Source organism: Peromyscus californicus, unplaced genomic scaffold (genome assembly GCF_007827085.1).
Source record: "Peromyscus californicus insignis strain IS unplaced genomic scaffold, ASM782708v3 Scaffold_2__1_contigs__length_46816999, whole genome shotgun sequence".
NCBI classification, from domain to species: domain Eukaryota; kingdom Metazoa; phylum Chordata; class Mammalia; order Rodentia; family Cricetidae; genus Peromyscus; species Peromyscus californicus.
In genome coordinates, this window is record NW_026294540.1 from 3,645,755 (window position 1) to 3,672,407 (window position 26,653).

Here is a 26,653-nt window from a genome sequence, read left to right on the forward strand (position 1 = left end):
CAGCCTCCACATCCAGAGACATTCACACACACACAGCAGCAGCAGCAGCAGCAACCACCTCATCTGCTCTATTTCCCTATTTAAGACACCTGGGTCCTTTAGGTCAGCACTGAGTCAGGGCATATGAACCAAGAGAGGGCACGTGGGGGATTGGTCCAGACTCATCTCATACTGGGGCCAAATTAGCTCCATCAGCTCCCCTCAGGTCAAAGCTTTGACAGAGAACTCTCTCCAGGGAACCGAGCCCCGACTCTCCACCCTACTCCCCGACCCAGTCCTCTTCTTTGATACCCTAGGCACCAGGACAACTGGGGGGAGGGGGACTCATTAGTGATGCCAGTGACCAGGCTCCACCCCAGACCTGCCCGACTAAAAACACTGCATTTTCACCAGCCTTTGGGGACCTTCCTGATGGACACTTCAACGCACCACATCACTGCCTTAAACCCTTACTTAAACCTGAGTGCTGGGATTAAAGGTGTGCGCCACCACACCTGGCTTAGAAAACAATTTTAATGAGGTAATTTTAAAAGAAAGTTCAGAAGGGTATAGTATAGAACAGAAAATATGGTATCTTAGATATCCAAACATTATAAACACAGGTAAAGTACATTAATAGTTTTTGTTTACTTAACCAGCGGCACCGGTGTCTCCTGGGATATTTCAGAGTCCATGTCCAACCAGATTTCTCGGGGGCTCTCACAAGTTTTGAGGACTGCGTCAGGGGTCCCTTTGATGAACAGTGGGAGAGTAACCTGGAAGGAGAGGCCCCATAGCCACTCCCCATAGCTCCCCACAGCCCTGCTCCCTCCTGATTAGATGGAGATAAGCCTCCCCACCCCCCAACTTTGGTTCCATAACATTAATTTTACAACCCCTCTGGAGCAGAACCAAGGCAAAATTTTATGTGATATGATTACACAAGGTGAATTGTCCTGGATCTGTTTAATGAAACCGATCCTGTGTTTAATGATTCCATGGGGAACTGGCACGGAGAAACCATTAATCAGGGCCTGGTTCCTCCTGCCGACAAGAAGATGAAGTGGACACCTCCATGCTGCGCGCAGCCAGGCACGCCTGTGAGGCCTTGGCTCCCGGGGGGGGGGTGCTTTATTTCCATATTTGTGGGTGCTGATCCATTACCAGGAGCCCTGAGCTAGCAGAGGGCTTTTGCTACCATTTCTACTGTTCTTTGCAATGAAGTCATTCAGGAGCTTTGAGAGGTGAAGGGTTGGAGTGTGTGGGCAAACGTCTGATACGGAAGGGCTCAGAACAGCTCAGGGTGCTACTAAGCTTTGGGAGGGAAACTCGGGCTGGGGCACAGGGGGTGTCTCGGGAAAAGCTGGAGGCCAGCATCAGCAAGGATTGTCATAAGCAGCGTTTACTCTTCTGCACCTGGAACCTCGTCAGGATCTTTGAAAAGCTTATTATCCTAAGAGGGCAGGCATGCCTGTTCGCAAGTCAGTAGACTGAGACTCGAGGAGCGAGCAAACAGCACCTCCAAGGTCATCCAATGCGGGTGGAAAAGAACAGGGTCTCCAGGCCCGGCCCCTGGCTGGGAAGTCATCTGTGGACAGCCCCTGTGTCTCAGGCAGCATCCAGAGGTAAAGGACACAGCAGGCAGACAAAGAAGCAACTTCCTCAGAATAGGAGGTGCAGGTGATGGGATCGGAAGACACACCAGGCGAGTGTCTTCAGGATGGTCACACCTGGCCACACCTGAAGTCTAGGCCTGTGGCGCGCCGGATGACAAGGGCCAGCCTCACCTGGGTTTCTCCTGGGACCGTCGCAGCTGTCCTGAGTCACCAAGGATGCTGAGAGGGGACTCAGACGTGGGGACAGGCTGACAAAGGGAAGGAGCCCCTGTGTGTGCTTAAAGTTTCCTAATCATCCAGATACATCTGGCCCCAGCCCATTATAACAGTACGGGCCCAATTAGTCAGCTGCCTTGTGAATAATCTATTTTAAGAATAAAAAAAATAACCTGTCGCCAGCATAAATATTTCTCAAGGAGCCGTGGGGTTCCAGGAGGGGACTGGGAGAGAGGCATCTCAGGACGGCTTCCATGGGTTCTGTCAAGAAAAGCAGCCTTTTATCACAGCGCAATTTAGCAGTTGGGATTTCAATTTAGTTCAGTGGCGCTTCCCCCCAGCTCCTGCTGGGTACCAGGCTGTGGGAGGAAGTGGGGATGCGGCTGCTGGTGTCTCCAGAGGATCTGGGCCAGAGTGAGGCAGGCTGGATTGGATGGTGCGTCCCTGCTGTGTGACCTTGAACAAGTCCATTCACTGTCTGAGCCTCAGTCTCCTTCCTGGCCCCAGTGCCCAACAGTTGTTTCCTTTTGGGGTGTCTAGGAAGGCTAGGTGAGACAGAAAGGCTCCATCATCCAGTGAGGGGTTAGGAGTTAGGAGGATTTTAAGGTCCCCAACCTAGCCTGAAGGACTCACTGGTCTGTCATGCATGGCCCACTCTGGATGGGGTGCTGCATCATCAACTGTTGAGCCTTTGGGGTTCTCCAGCTGAGTTGGGGCTGATGCTGCTCCCAGCATTCCAGTGCCCACCTTGGGCCTCTCCCCGCTCCCCTTTCACCTGAGCCTGAGCCTCAGCAGCTCTCCTTGAGACTTGCTTGCTGTACAACTAACCCAAGGAGTGTGTTCTCAAGTCAGGCAACCCCAAAGGCACCCTCCCAGTCGGGTGACTTTCTGTCACATGGCAAGATGGCTGATGAGCCCCCACCCCCCCCAAAGAGACCGTTTGTGACCATTTCAGTAGAGAGTAGAGAGACCACATGAACAAGACTAACAATCCTGTTCAAACCAGCCCCCTGGGCTCAGCCGGCAGTACAGACAGACGTGTAATCAGGGTGACCACACAGTCATGACTCACTGTGTGATCAGGAGGGAGAACTGGACCTGCAGAGCCCAAAGGAGGCCTCTGCCTGAGCCCCGGGAGCCAGCGAAATGACTTCTTGAACAGCAGCAGGTAGCTATGCTTATTGAACAACATCAAGGCTCAGGCCAGTATGCCAACAGTCCCCAGTGCTCTGGCCACACTCGGTACACAGCCCACCATTCCCCAGAAGCATGCTGTTATTGCTTACAACACCTTGGTAGCAAAAGCCCTGCACCATGCAGCCAGGTCTCCCTGGGTGACTTTGAACAGTCACTCACCCACTCTGTGCCTCAGTTTCCTCTTCTGCTAAATGATAGCCACAATGATGCTGGGCTGTGAGGAGTGAGTAGAACTAACCCCTGCCTACATCACCACATTGAAAACACAGTTCCAACCCGGCCATACACCTTTATAATGATCCTATCAATGGAAATGATAGACCTATGTTGCGACTATATTTACATAAATTATATGTAATATAAATCTATTCTATAAAGCCAGGCATGGTGGCACACACCTTTAACCCCAGCACTTGGGAGGCAGAGGCAGGTGGATTGCTGTGAGTTCGAGGCCAGCCTGGTCTACACAGAGAAACCATGTCTCAAAAAAAAAAAAAAAAAAACTCTTCCATATAAATTTTATATAATTTGCAGAGTACAGTGTCTAGGAGGGAGGTGGAAGCACCTGGACACAGCCGGCTCTTCTTGTCAGAATGGAGTCTTGCCATGCTGTCTTTTTTCCTTTCAGTTGATGAAATCATCCGGTTGTCTTTACCCTTTGAGGAAGACTCTGTGACTACTTTGGAATTTAGTTAATCCTACTTAAAGGCCTTTTATAACTCTCTGTGTTACTCACTAACTAACAGACCAAATTGTATAAACAGATTTAAATATTTGTCCTTGTAAAAGTTTTACAATCATTATTGAATTTAGTAGGAATATTCTAAAGAGGCATGTCTCTAAACAGATTTTTTTTTAAATGATTAAAGCAATGACTATTCAAAAAACAAAGGCTTTGTTCAATGGGAAAACACATTTAATCTCAGGTTTTAAATACACATTTAAGTCAAAGAATGAGCAAAGGATTTTATTGTTGCTTCAAGCGATTTTTTTTGTAAACATTACTAAGAACAAATCAATACTTAAAGTATTGTAGAGAATTAATCATCAATTTTATCTCAGAGTATTGAATTGACCTTAAGTTTTATAACTTCAGTATAAATACATCTTATTTTTATTATTACAAAATTTAGAAAAAAAATTTTTTTGGGTTTTTTTGTTGTTGTTTTCCGAGACGGGGTTTCTCTGTGTAATAGTCCTGGCTGTCCTGGAACTCACTCTGTAGACCAGGCTGGCCTTGAATTCAGAGATCTGCCTGCCTCTGCCTCCTGAGTGCTGGGATTAAAGGTGTGCGCCACCACACCTGGCTTAGAAAACAATTTTAATGAGGTAATTTTAAAAGAAAGTTCAGGAGGGTATAGTATAGAACAGAAAATATGGTATCTTAGATATCCAAACATTATAAACACAGGTAAAGTACATTAATAGTTTTTGTTTACTTAACCAAATTTAAATTAAGTATTTGCTAAAGAGTTAGGCCATGAGATCTGATACCTTGAAGAGTTTTGCTTTTATGCGTGCGTGGTTTTCGTTGTCATTGTTGGAAAAAGCATTTCCTTTTATGAGTCTTTACCAGACACCAAAAGTATGAGGCATAAAGCGTGGGATGGAGCTAAGCTTTCACATTCATGACTTTATTATTCTTTTTAATTAGAAACAGAGTTGGATAATTCTGTTGAATTCTTAACTATGGTGTAACACGTTAAGATGATCTGTAAGTTCTGAGATGTCTATGCAAACCAACAGTAAGTTCTTAAAAGGACAATTCAAAAAAGTAGACACTTAGGGTTTTCTCTTACATCGGCCGTGCCGAGATCCGGCTCTTGAACCCCTGCTTGTCCATTCATTTGTTTTTAAAGGGGCACTGGTGCTCAAACACATCTTTCAACTGTTGGTATGCATATAAACACTCCCCTGTAAACAAGACCTAAAGGACAGGTGTGAGCTGGCCTGTTAATCTGTGGGACAGAGTTCAGTGTGTCAGGGGCGGTCGTTGTCACTAGGGAAAACATATGCTATAAAGCAGAAGCAATCACATCGTAGTTATTTATTCCCTCAAGCGATAGGGACTGTGCTGTAAACCAGAACGGGATAAGGATCAGGAGATGATGTCTTCATCAGAATTGTACCTTGTACTTAAAAGCAGATTTAAATTTTTCTCAATCTGAAAAGTCATGTTTGTTGTCCCAGAGAAAGATTTAGGACCATCCAAAGAGCTCATTGAAAAGCAGAACTCACAAAAAGGAGGTTAAGTCAACATGGTCACGCTGGGAAGGGGGACGATGAGGTACAGGAAACCCCTCATTTGTCTTTAGGGACCTGAAGTGAGATCAAAGTATAGAGACCGGGGATATGCAGGACTGATCGGTCCTCAGGACTCATCATCATCTGCGCTTCAGCCTTGTCCTCTAAGGTGACAGACAAGTTGCTGCAACTGTTTGAAATCTCTTTCAGGGAGACAGGGTCCCTCCTGCTGGTGCCCTTCCCTCTTCCAGCGTGAGATTCCTGGGGGGACCCCTGTATCCTGAGGGCCCATTTCTTCAACAGTCTGACAGTCCGCCGAGACACACATGTGTCTCTGGAGACTGTCTTCATTTCTGCCAGACTGGTTACTGGGGGGATCAGTTTTTACGATGATGTTCCCCAGAAAAGCCACAGGTTACTACATAGGACCCAGGAGCGGAGCTGGACAGGCCTGGAAAATGCCTATTGCTGGTGTCAGTGGCACTCAGACATCTAGAGAGTTTCTTGTTAGATAAAAGGAATGCAGAATCCCGTGTTTAGGAGGATCCGCAGGGCAGGACAGCGGATAGGGAAACTCCACAAGATGCTTGAAAATGGGTCTCGGCATAAGTCCCCAGGATGCTGGAGAGGGGACACAGATTCACTTGGTTATCTTTAATAGCCTGAGGAGTTCCCCTAAGCTCAGGCCAAGCTGAGATTTGGGGCTTTAAGGCTGAAAGGAATTTTAGAACTGGTTAAGACACTTTAATGTTAGAGTTACAGGGAAACAAGCTGTTTAAAGAAATGGTAAGAGAGGAGGCCACAAAGAAGCAGCCAGAGAGAGAGGAGAGGAGGGGGATGGGGTGGGGAGGGGCAGGGGGAGTTATCTGAGCATTTGCCTTTGACATAAACCTCCCCAAAAGTTTTTTTTTTATTCATTTTCCATTTTAGCATCTAATTTAACTTGTGTGGCTTTAAGAGCTCTTTACTATGAATTACCAATTTGGAGATCAATTTTTGGAGATCATTTTACATCTTAGAGAAAGCCGGTTGCCTATTTGTGATTTTTTTTTTTTTTTTTTTTTTGCCGAGGACTTTGCTTTTATTACCCACTACTTTGGAGGTGGTAACTGTTTGGGTTATCTTTAGTGTGTTTCTTCCAAACACTTGCAAGTTAGTCAGCAATTATCGCTCCCAGAAGCTGCTAGAATGCCAGATGGCCATTACCTCCAGGCAGTTCCTCCATTTTAGAAACCTCGTGGCCGTGTTTATATATATTTTTTTCTCTTTCTTTTTTCTATTCTCCTGAAAAGTCACCCCGTCTGTGCTCGCTGGGGAATATGTGGTTTGGTCAGTTTTATATGTTGCTTTTGGCATCGACTTTCTCGGCTTTTACCCTGAAACCGTCTTCTCCTACTGGGTCTTTGGTTATCCTACATGTGTACACAAACACGAGAGAGCTCAAGACCCAGGGTGAACAAACCCTCGTAAGCGGTTTCCCCGAAGAGCCAGTGAAGTGTCTTCTGACCCCAGAGTGGGGCCATTGCACAGAGTGGGGCCTTCCCCGTGACACCGCCACACTCTGGGGTGAGGTGGGGTGGGATCGAAGAAGTACCCCTTGTCCTCAGTGTCTTTATCATCAGATGATCATAAAGCTCCTGAGCTAAAGGGTTGACACGGTCACAGGACACGCAGCAGAAAAAGGCAGACTTAAGCGTCTGAGGAGCGCGGCAGAAACAAAGGTCAAATGTCAGGAAACAAAGGTCAAGTGTCAGGAAACAAAGGTCAAATGCTAATAAATCAAAACATTTCAAAGACCAGGAAAACCCGGACAAAAAAAAAGAAACCAAAATGCCTTCAAAAGTTCCAGAAGCAAACAAAATACTGAAAACAAGCTAAATAGAACCTAAATTGCCTTTAGAGTTCTGAATGCAAGCAAGCAAACCAAACCAAATGTTAGAACAAAATGCTTTCAAACAACTGATAACCTTAAAACAGATACTTTGAAAGCAGACGAAGAGAGATTCCTATCACAATAGGATCTGCTAGCCAGCCCAGAATAGACAGACTGTCCACAAAACCAAGGGAGGTTTGGAGCCCCGGAAAGAATTCACCAACAGTCCCCAGGAGGAAATAACACCAGATGACCGTGCAGGGTCCTGGCTTCCATTCAAGTGATTCCTCTGGTGAAAAGCGGACCATTTTTGGAATCCCACATGTCACCATATCTGTTGACACAAAAAAAACACATCTCTCATCTTAAAGGAAATATGAGATAGTTTATTCTGGAGCATTTTGAGTTACCATGGCCCAGAAACATAGATTTAGGTTACCCCAAATTCCATGTTCCAATGTGGAAACCGTTTCATGAACATTTGTGGTTTTACAGGACAAAGAAAGTCATACACCAAGACAAGTGTAAAATATATTGATTGGTACATCAGAGAGGTGGGTACAAGCGAGATGAGGTAAAGCTTTTCTGTAGGCCCAAGAAGCTATCTGATGGCATCCTTAGCTTTGGGGTTGGTGGAAGCGAGCCATCTGCTAAGTTAATAGATTCCAAAGGATTTCTATCTACTAGTTGGGGTGGGGGTGTTAGTTCTGACACAGGCGGGCAAGGAATGGCGGTTCCAGAGGTCTAGAGCTAGCCCAGGGTAAGGTAATTAGTCCCTGGACCTGCAACATCGCAACCTCTCCATGGTACTGCAGTGCTAGTCAATCAGCGTCTGCATGAACAGCTTCTTTCCAAGAATTCTGGTTCCCGAGATCAAACCTGGGGCTCCCAGCATCCTGGGCCAGCAAGCGCCTACTCCCCAGTCCTTCCTGTACAACCCTGCATCTCTTATTACTTCCTTACCTCCACATTTTGGTAGTATATGTTTATATGCGGTGGTCTGTTTGTGTGTATAGGGCTGTGCCTGGAACGGACCAGGCACCAGTCAAGTGGGTGTTACCCCAGAGAGCACAAGTGGGTTCAGAGGTCTGGAAGGTGTGTCATCGGCCCATCTGGTGGCGTCCTGATTGATGCCCTGCTCTCTCCACAGAGTGGCCCGAGTTCGTCAGGAACTACGCCCCGTGGTGGGCCACGCACACGCTGGACTGGCTCAAGTTTGGCAAGGCGGTCCTGGTGGTGCACTTCGAGGATCTGAAGCAGGACCTCTTTGCGCAGCTGGGCCGCATGGTCAGCCTGCTGGGCGTGGCCGTCAGGGAAGACCGCCTGCTGTGCGTGGAGAGCCAGAAGGATGGCAACTTCAAGCGCTCGGGGCTCCGCAAGCTGGAGTACGACCCTTACACCGCCGAGATGCGCAGGACCATCGCTGCCTACATCAGGATGGTGGACACAGCCCTGCGCAGTCGCAACCTCACCGGGGTGCCCGACGCCTACGGCCCAAGATGATGGGTGTGGCCAGGGAGGGTCCCAGCTTCCCCCCTTGGCTCCAAGAGCTGGCTTCCCTCTGGCATGATGACAACCCCAGGCTTCTGCCTGCCTTCAGAGAGACCCCCTCTGAGGCCTGGGGAGGAGACATCCAGGCACCTTCCCCTGGCTGCCTGGTTTGGGGAGTCCCTGCCCCTGCTGTTGGTGTGGGCGGGGGGATGAGATGATTATCATGGAGACAGCAGTGGTTGGGAGGTTCTGGATGTGACAGCTGATGAACAGTTATAAGCAGTAACCCTGCAGCTGACTGTGTGGGCCCCTGTCTCTTCCCCTGAGCGAGCACTGGCTTTATGGTCTCTCTCAGGCCATCTGTGTGTGACAGACAGATGTCTGGGACCTGTCTCCACGGCCTTAGATCTCTGGCTTCTGAGGTAGGGGGAACTGGTGCCCTGGCACACCGTGGGAGCTGTCCCCCAGGCTAAATCACACATGAGATCCAAGCTGGGTGCTGTTCCACTTCGAGGGCTGGAACTCTGTCCTTTCTGCCCACGCTGTGTCTTGGAGGTCGGGGTGACTTTGGGGGTTTTGACCCTTCTTCCAAAGTCCCTTAGGTACCAAAAACCAACCCAAAGGTTGGTCATGTACCACGTACAGAGCCCCCAATGACCCATCTTTCCAGGGTGGGGTCCAACATGTCTATCTTACACTGCCCTCCTGAGCCCTTAACCAGGGGAGGGAACAGAGTGCTCCAGCTCAGAGGGAGCCACACTCAAAACAGTCCCCCTACCCACAAGACATCAGCCTCCCTTCCCTCGCTTACAGCCCAACAGGGCCGGTCCCCCTGCCCCCCCCCGGGGGGGGGACTCCTTAGAAACGGGGTAATGAATGGCTGTCCCTTCCCACTGCGCCACTGCTCTCTTGATGCCGAGACACCAAACCAAAGGATTTCTGACTTGAGTCACTGATCATGTTTTTCCAAAGCATGCATCCAGGATCCCGTCTCCCCACCCCGGATCCCCGCGGCTTCCCCTCCAGCCCACACCTTCACCATCCCCATGGCATCGACACAAAAGCCATAGTCACAGGCCCCTTGCTCTTCTGTCTGGAGCAGCCTCCACCTCCCCCACCCCCGGAAGTCTTGGGGGGGAGCAAAAAATGAGCACTGGTTCCCACCTAGCCAAGGAACCCCGGAGAAGGTTCGTGCAAAGAGATATATTTTTTTAAGAGGAATATGACCAAGACATTCTGCCCCTTGGACACTGGCCATGCAAAAAGAAGGGCCAGAGACTGTCCCTGATTCCCTTCTCCGATGCCCTCGTCTGAAGGGTTTGGACCACCCCAGGGCTCAGCCAGGGGGCTCTGAATGTATTTTGTATGGTGTTTCTTCCCCCACCCCCCAGGCTAATTTCTAGTTTTCTTTCACCGGGTAGTAGATGGCCGGGTCACCCCTCCTGTTTGGAGGTCAGTTCTCTCTGGGTCCAGAACCCGGGCCAGTTCCTTGCTAGTGGCCACCTCTGGTCACGAACTTTCTGTTCGAAGATTCCTCAGGTCAACACTGTCATTAAAAAGAGTTTTGTTGCTAATTCTACCACGTGGCCCTGTTGTAGATGGTGAGTTCACAAAGGAGACATTTTCGTGTGTGTGTGTGTGTGTGTGTGTGTGTGTGTGTGTGAGAGAGAGAGAGAGAGAGAGAGAGAGAGAGAGAGAGAGAGAGAGAGAGAGAGAGAGAGAGGAGAATGTCCAGGAGAGGGCTGAGGATTCTCTGGGTTTGTGCACAGATGTGGAAGAGGGTGTGGTGTCCCATGGGAGGTGTCGCTTCTGTGTATGTGAGTGACAGAGACCCTGTATGGAGCCAGTGACAACATAGAGACACAGGGAAGGGTGTCTTTCTGACACCCAGGGGCCCTGTGGTTGGCCTGTTCGATCTCCAAACCTCTACCCTGGCTTCTCACACACACCAGTCTGCAGCTTCTGTGGGGAAGGCTGTGACTAGAGACTTCCCCAGCGGGAGGGAGAAAGAACTTTTAATGTTGCCTTGTTGGCACTGAGGGGGAGGGGCAGCTGAGACAGACAAGGCTTCACCCCCCTCAAAGTCCTGGGCCACCAACGCAGGAGCAAGAAGCAGGACTTCAGTGGCAGAGTCATTGGGGGAGGGAATGTGGCTCATGAAAGCCACGCTGGGTGACGGAGTTCATCTGGGCCTGGGGTGACTCAGATCTCAGTCTTCAACCAACTCTGACCTGTCACAGACAGACCCACTCCTAGACCCTTGAATCTGGTCAACCAAACTGAGACCCTTAAACCTGGGTCACCTTAAACGTAGACCATTTAACCTGGGTCTCTCAATCCTAGACCCCTGAACCTGAGTCACCCAATCCTAGACCCCTAAACCTGAGTCACCCAATCTTAGACCCTTGAACCTGGATTATAGCTAAATCCTGTTACAGTTTATATGATCATAGACATATACTGATCCATGATCAGTCTTAGACTAACCCTAATCCTTATCCTATCTCCACACTGACTGAGTCCCAAGGCTGGTCCTATGCATACTGAGCCCTGCTCACAGTTATTTGACCACTCTAACCATGTTCCCAGGCTAATCCCTGACCTGCCCCAAAACAGATGACATTGGTGTCTCTTGAATGGTCCTTAATCTGTGTCCTAACTGACTCTAGGTGCTGACTAAGCCACAGTCTTGGCTTGGAAGGCATCTGAACCTTGGTCATGTGTGACCTGATGTGACCTTACATCAAGGCTTGAATGGTCCTGGTGGCCTACTCCTGAACCAGTGTGCTGGCTTGCTTTGAACCTAAGTCCCATCTATGTCCCCCGAGGCCACCTCCACCCACCCATTCCCAGTGAGGGAAAACATGTGGCATCTAGCTGGCCTGGATTCTTGTCTCAGGATCACAAGGAATCTACTGCATCCACCTCCCACTCCTCCTTGATGCTCCAGGCCATGGCCAGGGGTGAAGCTGGGCTGAAGCACCTGTCACAGCTGATATCTGCCCTTCCTGTGGCCATTTTTAGTCAAATCTTTACCTTTCAGACTTAGGTGGAACTAAAGGAATATTCTTTTGATCACTTGCTCACACATACTTACTTCCTAAGTATGGGTTGCCAGTGTATCAGACCCTGCACCCTGTTTTAGAGTCTAAAAAAAAAAAGGATTTAAAAAGTCCCCATCCCTGCAGATGTCCACGGAATCAGAAAGCGTTTGGGGAGGAGGAGAGTAAGGCCCCTGGTGACCCCTTGAGCTTCGGAGACTGCTGAGCCCGCTCACAGCTCAGGCTCTCACTTTGGAAAACAACAGGAAGAGTAGCTGTGGGTCCCAGTGGTCCCCAGCGCAGGGGGACAGGAGGGATCCACACTGGGTTCTGCTGTCTTCCCACAGTGGCTCCCAGACTCAAGTAGAATAAGGCTGATTATTGGAATCAATCCCAGGTTTTCCCAGGCGCCCTGGAGGCGGCCGCATCCCATGTAGAGGGAAGAGGAGAGGCAAGGGGGTGCGGGCAGGTCCTCCAAAGACTATCCTCCCGGCTCAGGTCCAGCCCCTCTTCCCCTGGGTCTCTCTTTTGTTGTCTTCCTCCTCCTCCTTCCTCCTCCTCGCTGTTTTTCTTACAGCCATGGTTTCCCTCTCTGAGGTCCGATCTCCTCCAGCTGCCCAGGGTGCTTCTTTCTTCTCTGCCCACCCCTTGCTGTCCCTGGCTGTCCCTGGCTGTCCCTCTGCCCCTCTCACCATCCCCTCATCCTGGTCTCTACCCCTGGATCGTGGAGCTCTCGACTCCTCTCTCCTGCCCTCCCTCCCTCTCTCCCACCCCGTTGTTGCCTCATCCTGCAGCGTGGGGGTGGCTCTGTGGGATCCAGGCATCAGGAGACAAATGTACCCGGGCTGGTAACCAAGGAAGTCGTTTCCTTAGCAACAAAAATCTACAGGCAGGGGCTGCACTGCCCTGTCCCTAGCTCTGCTATTACAGTAACAGGACAAAGGAAGAGGGAAGGGAAAATGAGAGAGGGAAAGAAAGAATGGATGTCAGACCGAGTGCCTCAGTGTGGCACTGCTGTGGTCCCTCCAGGAAGGGACAATGCTCTGGCACCAGCTCAGTGTCGGATGCTTTGGGAACACTGAGGCGCAGAGTGGGTGAGAGCTGAGGAGGCAAAGTGGAGGGTGTTAGGGTAAGCACCTGGAGGGCTAGACCACAGGTCAGATATGTAGAAAAGACAAAAAAAAAGGCAAATGGGCCTGGAGCTCCCAGGCTCGGCCATCCCCAGACTCCAGGAGGATCCCGTGACTGAATGAGAACACAGTGAGGGGACTAGGTGATTGGGGAACGTTTCCTACGGTTTCCAGTCCCTCAGGAGTTCCCCTCAGTGGGTGCCGGGGTAGGAGAGTATAAGGAAGGATGCAGAGATCTCCCATTCCATCCTCCCTTCTGAACTGCTAGGGAGAAACACGGAGGCCAGAACCACCCAGGGCGCGACCAAGGCACGAGATGCTTAAAGGGGTTAGGTAATTCACTGAGACACAAAGGTTGATGACAGTGCTTGGGTTGGAACCAGAAACCATGGGAGCCCGTTTGGAAGGTAGAAGAGGCAAAGGGGGTACTGTGAGAGAGGAGGGGGAGCAGAGACAGAGAGAGAGACAAAGACAGAGACAGGGGGAAGGAAGAGAGGGAGAGAGAGAGGGAAGAAAGGGGGAGGAAAGGGGGAGGGAGAGAGGGGAGGGAGGAAAGGGGGAGGGAGAGAGAGGAGGAAGGGAGGGAGGGAGGGAGGAAGGGGGAGCCTTAAATCATTCCTCTGATGACGCACCCTGAATGCGTGAGCACCTGTGCAGCTGTGAACGTTGGTCTCCAAAGAACACTTCTGTCCAGGTGCATTCCCTTCCAGAGAGACAGGTTGGGTCCCCCTTCCAGGCTGGTGCTCAAGATTCAGAGGGATGTGGGAGGCATGAGGACGGAAGGGCAGAGAGCTGTTTGTGGAGACAAGGAAACACGTCCCACCTCTTTCCGAAAAGCACCGAGGCGCAGGGTGAGGTGTATGCAGCCACGCGTCTGTCTGTCTGTCTATTCGTCGTCTTTGCCGGTTTACAGCTTCCTTCAGATCTGCAGCCTCTGGGTTGCCCGCTTTCCACTCCTCCCAGGAAGTGGCCAATGGCCAAATGTCCTTAGGACTCCATTCAGGCTTCTTCTCCCAGGCACCCTGACCACACAGACCGCATTCAGCCTCTCCTCAGCCACCCTGATCACGCCTTTGGAGGGGGCAGTACATGTGGTCATGTTAGAATCCCCAGGCATGTGTTTGTGTGTGTTGTGTGCATGAGACTTCCTGGAAAGCTGTGTCTGCAGAGGCAGGCTGACTCATCAGAACAGCAGCTACGTGGAGAGGTGGGAATGTTGCAGGTCCAGAGCCCAATTACAGTTTACTCTGGGCTATCTTCAGGGCCCTGAGTTAGGCGTTCCTTAGCTGCCTCTGTTAGACCTAATGTCCTATGACTCACAGGTCATAGGTGAAGGTGAAGCCTTCTGGAATGTTTTAACTCAGCAGACCCCCCAGCATCCACCAACCCAGGAGCTAAGTGTGTCATCAGAACACACCCGAGGCCTCCAGCCAGGGCTCCTCCTCCAGTGTATTTGAAAAGCGTCTCCATCTGTGACTGGCCTTTTCTATTGCTATGAAAAACCTCATGAAACAGCTTCCATGTTGGGACATGGCATCTGGGGAGACCTAAACCTGTGTTCCCGGGCCACGGTCACTCCTATTTGGCTCCAGAATAAACCCTCTCTTCTTTGGAAGTGAGAGCTGTGTTTTTGCATTGACTGTGTGTATGTGTGTATATATGTGTTTGTGCGTGTGCATGTGTGTGTGTGTGTGTGTGTGCGCATGGAGGTGGGTATGCTCATGTGTGCTCACATGAGTGCACATGGCTGTCTGCATGTTTGTGTGTGCATGTCCATGCACATGTCGCATGCCTCCCCAGGCCGTGAACTACGTGAGTCTGAAAACCCAGTCTTCCTCCTTCGTTTACAGATGTCTCCTGACACAGACAGTGACAAGCACCGGCCTGATGCAGAATCCATGTGCGCACGGTGTCACATCCCGCACCCGCTAGAGCTCAAGCGCTTGAGGCCCGAGATGGGAAGATCCATCTTCTGGACACTGACCAGAGAAAGGGGAGAGTGGGAGATAATGGTTCCCATGGTGACAGTAGCTTCTGGTTGCTAAGCACCAACGATGAGCTGACAGAAGCTAAGGGTTTCACAAGCCTATCGCCCCAAAGTCCCCCCCGAGACCCCTGTGAGGAAGGAACGCTTACCCTCCCCATTTCATGTCAGTGTACCAGTGCTCAGAGAGGGAAGGTAGTGTGGCCAAGGTGGCACAGCTTGAAGAAGGTGCAAGAGGACTTTGAACCCAGGAAGTCTGGTGTGGTGGTTAGAACGAGAATGGCCCCCATGGGCTCATAGATTTGAATGCTTGGTCGTGGGGGGAGTGGCGAATTTGAAAAGATCAGCAGGATGAGGAGGTGTGGCCTTGTTGGAGTAAGGGGGTGGGCTTTGAGGTTTTAAAATCCCAAGCCAGGCCCAGTGTCTCTTTCTGCTTGTGGATGTAGCTCTCTGCCTGCTGCCATCCTGCCGTCACGATAACAGACTAACCAAACTGTAAGCAAGCTCCCGGCTAAAAGCTTTCTTTTCATCAGAGTTGCCCTGGTCCACCGTGTCTCCTCACAGCAACAGAACACTGAGGCATCTGGTTTGAGAACCTACTTATGTGATCATGGGCTGCCACATGGTAGGTGCGGGGCAGATATGAGGTCAGGATGAAGAAGGAAGCTGTGGACCCGACAGGATGCTGGGGAGGGATGCTGAGGGTGGTCTACCACAGAGGCGAGGAGGAGACACGGGGCACAGGGCTGGTCTTTCCGTGGTTGCCTAGACCTCGAGGACTCAGATTGGGAAACAAGAAGCCACTCAAAGCTGTGGTTCCCAGATTCACACAATGAAACCCCAACTTCCCACACAGGGGCGTTTAGCAATGTCTGGAGGTGTTTGGGGTTTTTTTTCCACAGCTGAGGGTGTTGCTGGCATGTCAGTGGGTAGAGACAAGGAAGGTCACGTCTCACCCCACAGTTCATGGAACGTACGGGTGAAATGGTATGGACACAAGCCACTCTGAGAGCAGTGGGCTCAGGGGTGGCCATGCAGATAGATGCCTCCCAGTTCTCAGCTGCATGGATGGCTAACAGGTTCCCATGACAACTGCCAGGCAAGGAAGGACCTTGGATTCTGTGGCTTTATAGGTTTTCTGCCAACTCTTTCTCCTGCTGGAACTATCCACCCCCTTCCCCACAATCCATAGAGAAGAATGAGCTAGAGAGGAAGGCGTGGTCCGAGACCTTTTCCTGATGATAAATGAGGGCACAGGACTAATTTGGGGTGGGGTGTAAAAAAAGGAAGTGTAAAACCACAAACGCCCAACTAGCATATGTGGAAGAGACTGGAAAGGGAGGTGTTGAGCCAAAGCCATGAATTGTCTTCCCAGAAAAAAAAAAAAAATTATGTGTAGTTTTCCAATCCACTAAGGGGCTGGGGATGTAACTCAGTTGGCAGAGTGCCCGGTTCCATCCCCAGCACCTCATAAACCAGGTGTGGTGGTGCACATCTGTAATCCCAGCCTTCAGGAGGGGGAGGCAGGAGAATCAGGACTTCAACGTCATTCTGAGCTGTTGTGATTTCAAGGCTAGCCTGAGCTACATGAGACCCTGTCTCAACAAACCAAAAATGAATAAATCCATCCCTTGGCGCCTCAGGTAGGCAATTAGACTCTCTGTGTTAAAACAGTGGGAACCTGTTTTCAGTATTGGCTGTTACAGAGCTTCCCACTCAGGGGTGCACCCAGGAGATGTCTAAGCAAGCAGAGGGAGGGGAGGTATGCCTGGCATCTAGTGAGTTTGTATAAAACTCCACCTTCCAAATTTATAATTTGTAGCTTTATTTCCTATCTGTCCCGACTTGTTTTGTCAACTTGACACAAGCTAGAGTCATCTGAAAGGAGGGAACCTCAATTGAGAAGATGCCTCCATGAGATCCAGCTGTAGGACATTTTATTAATTAGTGATTGATTGGGGAGGACCCAGCCCATTGTGGGTGGAGCCATCCCTGGGCTGGTGGTCCTGGGTTCTATAAGAACACAGGCTGGGCAAGCCATGGGGAGCAGCCAGTAAGCAGCACCCCTCCATGGCCTCTGCATCAGCTCCTGCCTCCAGGTCCCTGCCCTGCTTGAGTTCCTGTCCTGACTTCCTTTGATGATAGACTGTGGTATGGAAGTGTATGCTGAATTAACCCTTTCTTTCCCTAGTTGCTTTTGGTCATGGTGTTTATCACAGCAATGGAAACCCAGCTGGACGGTGGACTTGGAGATTGAAAAACCTTATGCCACTTCATTTCCTTTCTCTGCTTTGTGCTTTATGGTTGAGGATGTGAGTTCTCAGCTTCCCGCTCTGGCCACCATGTCTCCCACCTGCTGCCACGCTTCCCTGCAACGATGGACTCTTATCCCTCTGGAATCATAAGCCCAAATAAGCTCATCTGTAAATTCCCTCGGTCACGGTGTTTTATCACAGCGACAGAAAAGTAACTAATGCGGGGCTGGAAGCATTTGTAGGGTGCACTGGGCCAATAAAGCTCCCTGGTGAGGCGTGGGCAGGGCGGTGGTGATGAATGCACAAATGAACCAGTAAACTGCCAAAAAGTGGGTCAACCAGCAAATGAAGCCATGCATAGGATGGATGGACGAGAGTGTGAATGAGTCGTGGATGGATGAATGGATGGGAAAATCACTGGATGGATGAATGACTGGATGGGAAAATCACTGGATGGAGTCTTCAGAGGTGACTTCTTCCCCTCTGAATGTGCTGTCCTCTCCTGTTCCTTTGCACAGCCTATAAAGCCAGGTATTTTGCACACGGCAGCGTGCAAGCCTGGACGTCACATTTGCTCAGAGTTCCTGTTGCTGGCTTCTGAAGGTTACAGCTGTTGAGTGACTCCTTCAAAACATCTTTGCAAGTATCATATTCTTTGTCATGGATCCCACTGAAGTCCCTGCCCACAGTCAGTGTGGCGGACACTGTTCGCTGGGCATCACCATCTTAACCAGAGCAGCTGTGACTACCCACTAGCAATTCAGCCTATTGGTGTTCCCTCATGGAAGCAAGGGTTGAGGGGTCATTAGACCCTCATCAGATTCCAGCTCCCTACTCAGATACTCACGGAGATCTGCCTGGCTCTGCCTCCAGAGTGCTGAGATTAAAGGCGTGCGCCACCACCGCCCGGCTCCCTACTCAGAGTTCTTAAATCAAGATTCATCTCAAAGATGAATGAGCAGGTCTGAGTAGGTGAAGAATGTGTCCTAGTCAGGGTTTCAATTGCTGTGACAAAACACCATGAGCAAAGCAAGTTGGGGAGGGAAGGGTTTGTTTGGCTTACATTTCCACACCATAGTCCCTCACTGATGGAAGTCAGGAGAGGAACTCAACCAGGGCAGGAACCTGGAGTCAGGAGACGATGCAGAGGCCATGGAGGGGTGCTGCTTGCTGGCTTGTTCCCCATGGCTTGCTCAGCCTGCTTTCTTATAGAACCCAAGACCACCAGCCCAGGGATGGCCCCACCCACAATGGGCTGGGCCCTCCCCCATCAGTCACTAATTAAGAAATGACCCTACAGGCTTGCCTACAGGCAGAACTGATGTAGGTATTTTCTCAATTCCTTGCCAGATTCGTGTAGTTTTGTGTCAAGTTAAAAAAGAAAAAAGAAAAAAAAAACCACACTTGCCCCCAGTGACTGGAAACCTAGGCTTCAAATACCTGAGATTACGGGGGCCATTTCCCGTTCAAACCACCAGGCGCCAGCTGCTCAGATCCAGGCATCCCTTTTATAGCTGAACCTGTGTCTTTCCAGATGCTCTTCCTTCATCCTCAACATTTCGCCCACTCTCTCTAGTCAGGGCGCTGTGGTTCAGAAATAATCACACAGCCCTGCTGTCTCCCAAGCTTGGCACCCCTCTCTGTAAATCCAGGGTGTTGAGCTAGGTGAGCCCTAAGGACTGGGAGTATTCATAGACGAAGAAGGGGTTGTGTGTAGGCATGGAGTCAAAGAAACAAACCAACCCCTGAAGAACTAAAGGGTCGGAGAAGGGAAGGGCTAGTCACACCTACTTCCCCTAAAGCATCAGCGCTGTCTGTCCCCCCTTCCCCCACCCCGCCCAGCCTCTGCCCTTTTCTGCAAGTCTTTGAGCTGAATGACCCGAGGCTGGAGAAGCCTCGCCCACTCCCTGGCCTTCCCAGGCTGCCCTGAAGCAACAACCAGCCCATCCCTTGCCTCCTGGACTGTGGAAAGTGTCTAATTAATAAACACGCCTTTAATGCAAGTTGATGTTAAAAAGCGACATTTAAATGCTAATTATTGTTATCAGGGCCTGTTTCCTGCCTAATTAAATGCATGGATTCTGTAATTATTAGCTAATTCCCAAATAGAAGCCAGGCCCTCAGGTGTTACAACTTTCTCTCAGCCATTGACCTGATTCTCAAGTCCTAGGAGGACAAGCCTGATGGTCTTGGGGCTTGAAAGGGGGTGAAGTGGGGTCCTGGGGGAACGTGGCTTTGCTGGTGTGACCTTCAGGGCCCAGTTGTCAGCTCCCTGTGGCTCACTCAGCTTTAGGAATGTGACCCCATGTCTAGAAAGTGAGAGGCATGTAAGGGGACCTAACCCTCTGAAGTATTGGTGGCTGCAGCCGCTATGGGACCTGCCACCTCTACCCTGGGTTACGTTTTCTGCCAGCTGTTTTGAAAGGTATTTTACACTCACTTGTCTTGTCAGCTTCCTGTTGCTACAATAAACACCTGATCTGGTTAATTTATAAAGTTAGATGATTTCTTTGGCTCCAGGTTCTAGAAGTTCCAGCCCGGGATTAGGCAGCCCCATGGGTTTTGGACTTCTAGCCATGGTGGCATCACCGCAGGAGGGCGTGGCAGAGAAATCTGCTTACATGGTTTTGTCTTTTCTAGACTTTCTCATCAACAGAACTGTTCAAGGAGCCTGGCTTCTTTGTGTGCATTAGTATTCCATTCCTTTATACCGCTGAAAAGTAGTGTTCCCATGTGTAAAAAATGTTTTATTTCTATTGGAGGTAGCTCGCATTCCAGGGCTAATATTTCACGTGTCTCCCGACTTCGTGAAACTTCGATGCATATCTTTTTTTTTTTTATCTCCTTCTGGGCAAAACTTTTCTTCAAGCAAAGTACCTCCTCCCTGCATCCCCAGAAGTCCGTGGCCGCAGCAGCTGGCCACTCCCCCTTTTCTTCACTTCCTGTGTGCCTATCCTTTAAAACTAGCCAACAACGGGGCTGGAGTGATGACTCAGGGGTTAAGGGAGCTTGCTGTTCTTGCAGAGAACCCAGGTTCAGATCCCAGCACCCATGTGGTGCCTCCCAACCATCCATACTTTCGGTTTCAGGGGATCTGACGCCCTCTTCTGACCTCATCATTGTGTGCACCTGGTGCACATGCATACAGGCAGGCAAAGCACAGAGCTTTAAAAAAACAAGCTAGCCAGTGTGAGGTGGGATCCAGCCAATGGGGAAAAGACACTGTCACCTTCTGCATTCGAAGAAACCCCAGCAGCAGCGTGTGACAGCACCCACATCTAATCTCAGCACTCAGGAAGCAGAGGCAGGCAGATCTCTGTGAGCTCCAGGCCAGACAGAGCCACATAGTGGGACCCTGTCAAAAACACAAAACAATATAAATGAAATGAACCTCCGGTGGGTCATGACTTACCCTGTCTTTACAAAAAAAAAAAAAAAAAAAAAAAAATCGCCTTGTTAATTTACTTTCACTTTGTTCCCAGGATTTTCTTATGCGACACCAAAAATACTTGTTCCCACACACGTGGGACGTACCACAGTTGGGACACACACCACTTGTGGTTTGAGTTCTTTCCAGTTTGGGGTTTCTTGGGTTTTGTTTGTTTCTATCAATAAAAACTGCATAAGCATGCACCTGTACTCTTTGTATGGACAGACGGTCTCACTCTCTTAGTTAAGTGTCCAGGAGAACTGCTGGGTCACAGTCCAGCATTAGTTACCCATGAAATTTGCTGCCAAACTTCTCCCAAGAGGTCGCATCCTTTGCATTCCCATCAACCCTGTCAGTCTCTCCCTTTTAGATGTGTGTGTGTGTGTGTGTGTGTGTGTGTGTGTGTGTGTGTGTGTGTGCTATATGTATGTGTGCACATAAATGCAGGTGTCCCTGGAAGACAGAAGAGGGAGTCAGGTCCCTAGAGCTTGAGTGGCAGGCAGTTATGAAACCCCAGACATGAGTGCTGGGCACTGAACTCGGATCCTCTGCAGGTACAGGAGCAGTTGGTGCTCTGACAGCTCTGGTCCTTGTTTCCGGGGTGAGCTGGAGTGTTCTTTGTCTGTCCTCAGGGCAAGTGCCCTGCTGAGGACAACGCATCTTGGCCTCAAGCACCCCCCCCCCTTTCCACTCTTTGGAGGAACCAGAGCCACTCATTTCGGTGAAGTTCAGGGTGTTGACTTTGCTGTGTTAGCTTGTGTTCTGGTTTTGTCTCTTTCAGACATCTCTGTTCTTGTGAACCCAGGTACACAGAGGCCTCCTCCCCAGAGCACCCACTGTTCACTTCCTCACGCTGGTGCTGGTGTAAGATTACACCTAAACTCCCCCGTGGGAGTCTGTTGGGAGACCAGCTCCAACCTGTCCCACCTTGGGTGGAGGAGAGAGGAATTAGGAAATATTAGGTAGAAAGATAGACCTAGACAATGAGGAGAAAGGCAGAGACACAGGATAGCTTCGGGAGGGCCCTGGGTCAATTCCCAGTTGCCCAGAACTTTATTCAAAAGGGCTTTTTATAATATGCCAAGGGGAGAGGCAAAAGACCCTCCCCCTTGCAAGCTCAAAGCACATCATACAGCCAAGTGTGGCCCCTTCCAAACACCTGGTAAACACACCCCTGGCCAAATCATCTCCTTATGCAGCCCTGCTGGGTAAAGCAAGCTCAGGTTCTCTGACCCTGATTAAGGTCTCACTAGGAAGCCTCTGTGGGCCATCACAGTAAGCTAAAATGCATTTCTCTGGCTTCCAGCCTACAACAGGTAGGGAGGCAATGGATCCCCTATGTCCACCATTAAAAATGAACCAGAGCATGGGGGATGTAGCACATGGTTAAGAGTACTGTCTGCTCTTGCCGAGGGCCTGGGTTTGGTTCCCAGCACCCACACGGTGTCTCATAACTATCTCTACCTCCAATTTCAGGGGATTGGATGCCTGCCCTCTTCTTGCCTCTGCAACAATGCACACACATGGAACCCAGACAGACAGACAGATAATTATAGATAGACAGACGGACGAACGGACGGGTGGATGATAGATATGCAAAGCAGACATTTTACAGGAGGCCAAAATCACCACCTCTAACTCCATCCCGAAGGTGCCCTGTGTTGTGGTTCAGTGTGAAATGACCCAGAGATCTCCATGTTGGATGCTCAGTCCCTTCCTGGGGATGACTCCTTGAAGACTCTGGAAACCCTCTGGACCTGCCGAAGGTCCCAGAGGACTTTGGGGCATCTTGTCCCCGCTCCTCCCCCTCCTCTCTCTCTCTCTCTCCTCCCTTCTTCCCTCCCTCTCTGTTTTCTGCTCACCATGAGATGGGCACCCTCCTCCACCACGTGCTCCCTCCCATCTCCCTGTCACAGGTGGTTAAACAACAAAAGCCGGACCCTCAGAAACCCTGAGCCAGAGCAAAGCCTCCCTCCTTCATGCTGTTTCCATCACCCTGGCCTCGGTGACAACCACCTGCTCCAGATCCTGCCAGGGTCTTCGGGAACAGAGCGCAGAGCAGATGCCTGGCCTCAAGTCAGCCCCAGGTCAGCAACACGGCTTAGTAGGTAAAGGTGCCTGCCACCAGGGCTGACAACCTGTGACAGTTCTCAGGAGCCACGTGGCAGGAGGTGAGAACTGACTCCCACAAATTGTCCTCTCACACAGGTGTGCCGTGGCACATGCCCGCCCCGTAATCAAGTAAATAGATGGTGTAGCAAAACCTCAGCCCCACCGGTTCTCTGGATTCTGCCTCCTCAGGTGTGGTCTGTCACCTGGGAGGTGAAGAGAGGACTCAGTCTCAGGCCCTGCTCCAGACCCTGACCAGAGTCAGGGGTCAGTGTCCCCGCCACACCTCACCGGAACGCTCACTTGCCCACAGCCAGTCACTCTGAAAACAAGAGTGTTTGTCTTGACTTGAGAGACAGAGAGATGGAGAGGTTGTCGTGACTGTCCGGTTTGTTCTGCTGTTGACCTCTTACTGTGCTAATCTACAAATGTTGTCACAGCTGTATATGCATACGGGAGGGGAAAGCGCAATGTACCCGTAGGGTTTGCCACTCTCTGTAGAGAGGTTCAGGGATAAGAGGGACCACTGCCAGCTGCGGGGGCACACCCTGTAATCCCAGCACCTGCCTGGGAAGGGGAGGAAGGAGCCTTTGTTACATAGTGAATTCAAGGCCTTCCTGGGCGCTAAAACAATCGCCATTATCCTCTCCATGTTGAAAAACCAAGAGCCGGGGGCGTGGCTCAGTGGTGGAGTGCTGGGGGGCGTGGCTCAGTGGTGGAGTGCTGGGGGGCGTGGCTCAGTGGTGGAGTGCTGGGGGGCGTGGCTCAGTGGTGGAGTGCTGGGGGCGTGGCTCAGTGGTGGAGTGTTGGTGTAGCTTAACTACACAGAGCCCCAAGAGTTTGATCTCTGTGCTGGGAAGAAAGGAAGGAAGGAAAAAAAGAGGAAGGAGGCAGGGAGGGAAGAGGAAGGGAAGAGGGAGAACCTCTTTGGTACACTTCAGGAGGAGCTGCTGTGGCCCACCCCTATTCAGACTCCAGGGCCCATTGAAGAACCAGCCTGCTCTGCTTCCACCTCAGGTTTAAAAGCCACCTTGTAGACAAACGAGGTTCATTCCTGTTTCCCAAGGACCGGGCTGGGCCCTGCTGTAACCCTAACTACGAATGGTTCTGCCCTGCCTGTTCTAGCAGTGGCCGTCACGTCTCTGTTTCAAAAAGTTGTTTATACTAATCTTGCAACCCTGCCCTCGTTTCAAAAGGTTATATGACCCCCCCATGACATCCTTGTCATGACCACCTGTGATGTCCTGCTCCTGTAACCCCGCCTATTTCCCAGCCATTTGGAAACCCTCTAGCCCTGAGCTATAAAGCCTTGTCTTCCTCAAATCCAGTGCTGACCTCTCGAACCCCGTCTTAGGGGGAGGCAGCCCGTGTACACGATTTTAAAAAGTTTGCTTTAAGGAGTTTGGCCACGGTGATTTGGGCCCATGATCTTTCTCCTCCCATCTTTGGGATCAACTCCAAACATCCATCCCTGGTCCCTCAGGCTGGAGGCTGGGCTAGGTGACACACCCCATCCCCATGTATGAGAGTGCAGGCCACACCTGCCGGGGTCAGCCTCCTCAGTTCCCTGGGTCTCCAGGCAGCATTTGGTACCCACCCTTCCTCCACTGTGCGAAGGCCCTGGCCACCATGTGAACCCATCAAGTGGAGGGCAATTTGCCAGCAGGTGTTTCCCCCACTAACCCTTCAGGGTGGAAGCCACAGCCACTTCCTTCCACCACAAAGGGAGTCCAGAGAGAGGCTGGAGCAAGACTTTTGAGGGCCGGAAGGACGTGGGGCCAGGACACAGACCTTTAGTCTGAGCCCAAAGCCAGTGGGTTGAGCCGTTTATCAAGCGGCACAGGACAGAGCGACTGGGGAAGGAGTTGTTTGAGGGAAATTGCCAGCTCACATCTTTCCAAGACTCTGAGGGGACACAGCATGCAATGTGCTCATCAGGAAGTTGGTGCTGGGGGCTGGAGGCTGTGGGGGCGGGGTGCACGGAAAGGCTGAAGTCTCCAAGAGCCCCCCCCCCACCTTCTTTGTGGTTTAAAGTCCACAAGCCAACCCTCCCCTTAATCCAATTAAAACGGGCTTGTTTGTGCTTACCAGTTCTTTATTTTGGTTTGTTAAAAACAAGCAAATTACCCAGAGGTCTCTACAGCCCCTGAACCAAAAGGCATCTGTAATTCCATTCTGTTAAATCTAATTAAAGGCAACTGCTGGAAGCGGACTCTGGTGGAGTGGAACAGATCAAGGAAAGGGAGGGCAGGACTCCGAGGACAGGAGGAACATGAAGAGGACCCAGAAGGGAACCACCCTGTCATGTGCTGACCAAGGGACCTTAGCGTAGTGGGATTTTGTTCTCTTTTGTTTTGTTTGGGGGATACAGTCTCACATACCCCAGGCTGGCCTACCCCAACACTCTCTAGGTAACCAAGGATGGCCCCGACCTCCTGATCCTCCTGCAGCCATTTCCCAAGCTCTAGGAGTGCAGACATGCACGGCCACACCCTGTTTGCGTGTACTAGGCATGGAACCCAGGGCTATGCATGGGCAGGCAAGCACTCTGCTCCCTCAGACACGCCCCCAGCCCTACAGTTGTCCGCTCCACCAGGCAGTCATGACAAGGGCCTGTTCTGCAGAGCGTGGAGGCTCGGTGAGGGGAAGCAGACTGGTCAGGCAGGATTTGGCGTATCCGAATGGAAAGGAGGGTGGCAAGACAACACAAGACCACAGCAAGGCTCTTGTCTCTCTGCCTGTCAAGTCCTGCCTCCCAGCGTCAGGAGATGCGGCTCCAGTCTACAGGAGAAGTGCTCTGCGCACAGTAGGTCTGCGTAAGTGCTACACACCCTGACCACTGTCTTCCCTTTCTCTGCCCCCTTTTCCACGCCAGAAGGCCAAGGCCAGAGCGGGGCTGGTGATCTCACAGAGGTTGCAATGATCCTTGTCTGTGTTTGAGGCTGACCCTCTCTGGGCACTTAGCTTCAAGCTGGGGTCCATGGCTTCCATTCACCACTGAAGTCCGGTGTGGGCTGAGGGTAGACAGGTGAAGGCCTGGTGTGGTCCAGGAGGCAGCATGGAGAGACACTGGCCAGGGCCCACACCCACTCCCATCCCCCAACCCCTGCCCAGAACACCTGCAGCAGATGCCAGCCAGAGCGTCTTTCTCAAGGCGCCAACGGCCCAGGGAATGGGTTCTTAATTCCCAGCAACCCTCAGCCAAGGCTCTCAGGAGCAGCAGCAGGAGCCCAGGTTCCAGGCAGCATTAATCCCATTACACGTGCATTAAGAACCAGCCACACAGTTCCACCCTTTCCACGGATCTCTGCCAGCTACCAGCCCATCCCCGGGTTCCTAAAAATCTGTGGCGTTCCCTGTGAATAGCAGAAAATCGAGTGTGACAGCACACAGGAGCCCGAGAGCAGCGGCCCTGGAGCCCTCTGGGGGAGAAGCCCTCTGTCACCGCCATCCGCCGTTGGCCCTGAGTGAAACCGGATGACACCAGGCGCCTTTCCCTGGCTGCTTCTGTCCTTTGTGAAATGTGGAAGCTGTGTGAATGATGACAGAAGAACTGTCCTAGTGACCACTAGGGCCTTTTCATTCTGACTTTCCGGACCCCTGGGGCTGTGGTTGAAGTGTTTGTGTCCCCTACATAGTTCATGATCAGTCTGAACCCCACATCTGACAGCGTTAGGAGGTGGGACCTGTAGCAGGTATGTTACTTCAGCATCTCTGTGGCCGCAGCACCTGACGGGGGCAACTGAGGGTGAAGACGACTGATTCAGGGGCTCACAATCTGAGGGCTCAGTCTGAGGGGAAGAAGAGGTGAGATCCTCACAGAGGAGTTGTATGGCAGGGGCTGCTCTAACCACAGTGGGCCAGGACGCAGAGAATGTGTGAAAGACACCAGAGGCACTGACCCTCAGGAGTCCATCCCAGGCATCCTCCATCCCAAACAGCACAGACAGCTGGGAGCCAGGTGCTCCTGGAGAACATGCCACGTTTGAAGTGTAGCATAGGTCACTGTCTTGAGGGAGGATTTCCCAACTCCTGTTTTTATTTGTCTATTTTATGGTGCTAGGGATGAAACCCGGAGCCTCGCTGTT

The 26,653-nt window shown here is 51.0% G+C and overlaps 1 protein-coding gene and 2 long non-coding RNA genes across 5 annotated transcripts in view; 2 read left to right on the top strand and 1 right to left on the bottom strand.

Moving 5' to 3' along the window:
* Wscd2 (WSC domain containing 2) overlaps positions 1 to 10,195 on the top strand; it is a 93,690-nt gene extending 83,495 nt beyond the window's left edge. For all 3 annotated transcript variants that reach the window (XM_052755030.1, XM_052755028.1, XM_052755031.1), the window contains one exon: positions 8,276 to 10,195. In XM_052755030.1, coding sequence (XP_052610990.1) covers positions 8,276 to 8,628 — 353 coding nt within the window. In that variant the 3' untranslated portion in view covers positions 8,629 to 10,195. The remainder of the gene's footprint in view (positions 1 to 8,275) is intronic.
* On the bottom strand, positions 881 to 13,533 carry LOC128120827 (uncharacterized). Its single transcript, XR_008221959.1, has 3 exons — positions 13,420 to 13,533; positions 7,346 to 7,459; positions 881 to 5,873 (listed from the first exon to the last, which is right to left on the bottom strand). It is a non-coding gene; the product is annotated as an uncharacterized LOC128120827 (long non-coding RNA).
* Positions 13,441 to 17,309, top strand: LOC128120825 (uncharacterized). The gene is made up of 2 exons (XR_008221955.1): positions 13,441 to 13,638; positions 14,638 to 17,309. It is a non-coding gene; the product is annotated as an uncharacterized LOC128120825 (long non-coding RNA).
* Positions 17,310 to 26,653: the final 9,344 nt, after the last annotated feature.